A 4,707-nucleotide genomic window follows, 5' to 3' on the forward strand; every position below is an offset into this window, starting at 1 on the left:
ATGCACTGCCTGGCGAGCACAGGCTCTGCAGAATCTCGGTCAGGGGTACGGACGTCGCGTCCGGAATGCACAGCTATTACAGATATCCGCCAACTATAGCTTGAGCCTCCCGGCAATAAAGTACTGCACTCGGGGGTGCTTCGGTGGTGAGGTAGACTTTTCCTGAGTAGGAAGTGTGGTGCTGCTACCCAGCTCGGGACTGTGTATGTCTCGTCCGGGATGCACAGCTACCCACAGTTCTCCGTGAACTATGGCCAATCGATTTCCATGTAACTATTGATACAATTCGCTCGGGGTGCTTCGGTGATACAATGAATTTCTCCTACGCATAAGGTTGGCGCTGCTACCCATTCATTCATACGAAGGCAGTGAAAAACAACATTAAAAGACGCACGACCATAAATTTTCGCGCATCAGACAAATACACATGATACAGCATGGCGGGACCCGAATTCCACACGAATCGTTGGCGCCATAAATTTACGTGTCTTGTCAGTGTGAATAATGATGCTCCAAAATTCTTGTGGCAGCACTGCAACGACATATCCGGTTTAGCATAGACAGAAATCCTATCTTATCGCTGCTTCAAGTGAGAGATCAACGGGGCGACGGAAGCCTAATGATCTAATAAGACTCAGTTATTCCGGAATGAACGCAACTTACCGCCCTTTCCCAGTGACCCCGAGACGCTGACCATGACTAAATCCGAGCTTCTCCAGTAGTTCCCCAAAGCCATCTGGACGGAGTTGTAAATATTTGCATTCTCTTTGAGAGTCTCGCTCATCCTTCGAGCTTTTGAGTAAGTGTCCCAAGGTTGTGGCTCGAGGACGAAAACACCCCCAACTTTCAGACATCGATGAACTCGGGAGAAAAATTCTTGCAGTCCTTCGTCCTTGTTATTTAGATGAATCCATTTTGAGATAGAAAACCTATCATATCGGTGATGCCTTGTCCCCTCAAGAACAGCCATGACACGTACCCTAAAACGATATCGTATTGATCGTAATCCTCCGGTATTTCATCCTTCACCCAATCAACTGTTCGGAATGTGACATTGTGCGGGAAAGCACCGCATCCTCTGTCTGGGATGGGCAATGGGCCGTAGCTATGTTCGCACGATGCAGGGAAGTAATTGGGAGCACTACTGTCCGTAGTGGACGCATCACCGAGGAGTCGTTGTCGTTTTGGCGGAGGGCAACGCTCCTCATTGATATTTCCCACCTTCAGGAGACTGAAGGCTCCAGGCGGTGCGTCTTCTCTTCCAGGCAGCTCTGATGAGAGTGTCGTCAATATCAACTCCGATGACCTGATGTGCCCCCCTGGACTGTCCTGGTTCCCGAACTGAACAAATGGTGTCCTGAACCGCGTCAAAAGTAGCCTACCTATCTCACAAGTCACCCAGCCTTCATTGCATCCAACATCTAGAACTCGCTTACCCACGAAGAATTCAGTGGGGAGCAAAGCCAGTCGTGGATCTCGGATGAAAGGACGCTTGGAGTAATATCTATACAATTCTCCGTCAAGATACAAAACGAGGAGCTTTTTTAGACACCTACCATGATAGTTTCCATAAATCGGGACCGCTTGGCTACCCGCATGTACTGGCATAATCACTGCAGTGGTGTGCACTGAGTGTTGGTTTGTGCCGTTATAATTTACATAATGAACCGCTGGTGCTCAGTGTCCGACCCGGACGGAGAAGCCGGATGGTATGCCGAATATGTCAAAGGCACTAGTTCTACTACTAATTTACAGTGCACGATCGCAGCGCGGCATCGACATATGCACGTTAACTCTTATCGGGGGCCCATAACGAAAACTCGCCAGCATACCGGAATCTGGGTAGGCAAAAGAATCCAGAAATATTTCGGAGTTCAAGAACATGTTCAACAGCGATAATATTTCCATACAACAAGTCATTAAATTTTGTCCCGAGTCCATTGTAGTGGGGAGATCTGGCATAGGCCCTTGGGCGTGCTAGGATGGTCCTGACACAGGTCATAGGGAGGGCCACGGGTCCAGGTTTGGCCTTGGGTTCCCTTACGTGCCCGTTCCACCATGATTCGACGATCCAGTACTTACTTCTCAAAAGATGAGAAACAACTTTTCGACGACGAATTTAAAACCAGGGACGGTGGTGAAATTTTTTTAGACAGAAGAGCAGGCTTTGTCGCTAAGTGGACGCTATGACGGATTCAACATTGGGCAAGAATGGACTCGGCGGCATGGTTAAGTAGACACTACTTCAGGGGTGTGTGCACAGTATCATATAGTGTCATGCGGGACACTAGTAGGTATGCATCTGAAAAGTGGACGGATGCGTCTTCGCCATTTTGCCAAGTACGCAGGGTCGATTGGCAAAACAATGAAAACGTATCGTCGTATCACGCGAAATGAAGGATTGCGGCACACATCGAGCAAGACTTGAAATTTAAAATGGAAGGAAGTCGGACATTCAAATCTGCTGGTCTGTTCCCACCATCTAGTACTCCGAGTCTACCACCAACAACTGAGTCGTGCCCACCATGTGACCAGTCAATGGATGTTGACGCCTTGCGAGCGAACCATGAGCTTGCACAGATGTCGCTTATCGACCTTACTCGCTTCATCCATCTTACACACGTACTCAAGGACGAGCATCTGCCTGTCGCGGCCTCGCACAGTTCCTGTGAATATCGCTCCTACTTGCTACCGCCAGCGATCATAACCTTTCTCACTCAGTCGTTCGCCATATCATCCGAAGTAGTGCATCATCTATGGGCTGTCATGAAACATCTTACCTAGACATTGCCTAATGTTGCCTGGTTGGGCAGAATACCAGATGCGTTGGCCTTGTTCTATCACCCAATTAATGAAATGAAAAATGCACGTCGATGTGCTTTGTGCGAGCGTGGTATTGATGTCGATGATCCTTTGCTAGCGCACAATTCCGGATTGGTTGTCTGATCAAAGGGTTCATGGGGGCGAAAAGGTTGCCAATGAATGACCACAACCATAGGACTTCCTTTGCTGCGTGTGTAACATATTACAAGATGGCTCCACCTTCAATGACAAGAGACCTATCGTTGATGGAGGAACCGTCCTCATCACCCTCATTTATTGTTGTCGTAAAATGATACACTTCAGTGGCCCTGCAGGAATACAAGTCAAATATAATGTCTACTAGAAGCTACGAGGATGATCTATGAACAAATCAAATGGTAGAAATAATGAGGAGTTACGGAAAAGTATGATGCCAGTAGTGATGGCTCATTGTGGCTTCTTGGACCTCTTGATTTGTGTTGCGAGTCGTGACACGCTGTGCAGACAAGAGACTGCGGCTAATGTAAGAAACAGCGGGGAACGAGAGAGATGCCGGGCGATCGTGATGTAAGATAGAATACTGGCCGGAAACTCCCGAAAGGCGCCTGCACGCAGAGATTTGCAGACCCAATTTCCGAATAGATAATGTAAGGTTTATTCGAGGGGTGCAAGCGAAATAAATACATTCCCGCTACCGTGAGGGAGTGGGTCTTATTGTGCACTATTTTCACGTTTTTGCGGTAGATCTGTCTGATTTTGCCCCGGCTGTTTTTTCGCTTCAAATAGTTACTTGCTGTGCTGGTCTTGCCTTGAATGGTAACTTGCTGTGCTCATTGATCGGACCAGGCCTCAGCTTTTTTCATTGGCCATCGTTCACGCCCCTTATTAAAAGCCCCTCAAATTTGCAAGATGTCCACTCAACCCTGCACTTGCATTTCTTCTTGCCTCTCACCATGACCTCGTATATTGGCTGTATTCCTGTATCTGTTATCTTTGACCCTGACTTGCCTCTGTCTGTTGTCTCTCTGTCAATTGCTCGCTCTCTGGGTCATCCCGAGTCAGTCTTGCATTTTTCCGAAATACGTACGGCCGCTTATCAAGGTTGCTCGCTCACTACCGATGTCGACTTCGAGGTCGGATGTCTTGTCGATGCTGATGTTGCGATTGGCCTGAATTGGATTGGTGCGTGGTGCACCATCGGTTGTGAATCTGATGTTGCTCTTAATTTTGCTCGTCGTTCTATGTCTGCTACGCCTGGTGATGTTATTTGTACTTCCTCTTTCTACATTCACTCATCCGTTTTGTTCCTCTAGCCGAACCATGTCTCTTTCATGGTAATGCCGACCTGGACAATCAAACTATTGATGGTAGTCAGTTGGATTTAGCCCAATCCTCGTCCCTCGACGGGGCAGTTTTTATCGTCGCGCACACGATCAGCATCTATCGTTCATGATATCTTTTTTGGCATGTGTCATTCTGGGGTTCGCATCAGCCCTTTTTTGTCCGACCCTGCTTTGCTAAGTTAGGCTTGTACTCTGCACGGCTTAGTGTTTCCTCAACCGTATTCACTTCTCGAGTTATGCAATCTATTTTTACAACATATGCTTTATGGGGAGTGTGTGGTTTCCGGTATACGTCCTAAGCACCGTGATTCTACAGCCTGTCGTGAGATTTCTGCAGGTTTCAGTTCATCTTCTGATTTAGCTAATTTCATATTGGACGAATTGATGTCCGAAGCATCGTTGGTGCCATCAGGTCCTGACTTATGGGTCGTTGCACAAAGTGTTTGTACTGATTTAGTATCCAGCTTTAGCCACAAAGATCATCCCAGGCGGAAAGCTATCGGCGTCTTAAACATCTTTCGTAGTCGCCATGCATATGAAAGTGTGTCCAAATCATCACAAT

General features: G+C 47.5%; 1 protein-coding gene across 1 annotated transcript; it reads right to left on the bottom strand.

The window, feature by feature from the left end:
• Positions 1-322: 322 nt before the first annotated feature.
• DFJ58DRAFT_816041 (Bicoid-interacting protein 3-domain-containing protein) lies at positions 323-1,599 on the bottom strand (the record flags this gene model as incomplete). Its single annotated transcript, XM_041391733.1, has 7 exons — positions 323-343; positions 585-616; positions 664-929; positions 980-1,221; positions 1,298-1,329; positions 1,383-1,504; positions 1,553-1,599. Coding segments are annotated over 7 exons (762 nt in total), but the record flags the coding sequence as incomplete, so codon positions are not given.
• Positions 1,600-4,707: the final 3,108 nt, after the last annotated feature.

This window comes from Suillus subalutaceus (genome assembly GCF_016647625.1).
Source record: "Suillus subalutaceus strain FC151 chromosome Unknown DFJ58scaffold_175, whole genome shotgun sequence".
Classification (NCBI taxonomy): domain Eukaryota; kingdom Fungi; phylum Basidiomycota; class Agaricomycetes; order Boletales; family Suillaceae; genus Suillus; species Suillus subalutaceus.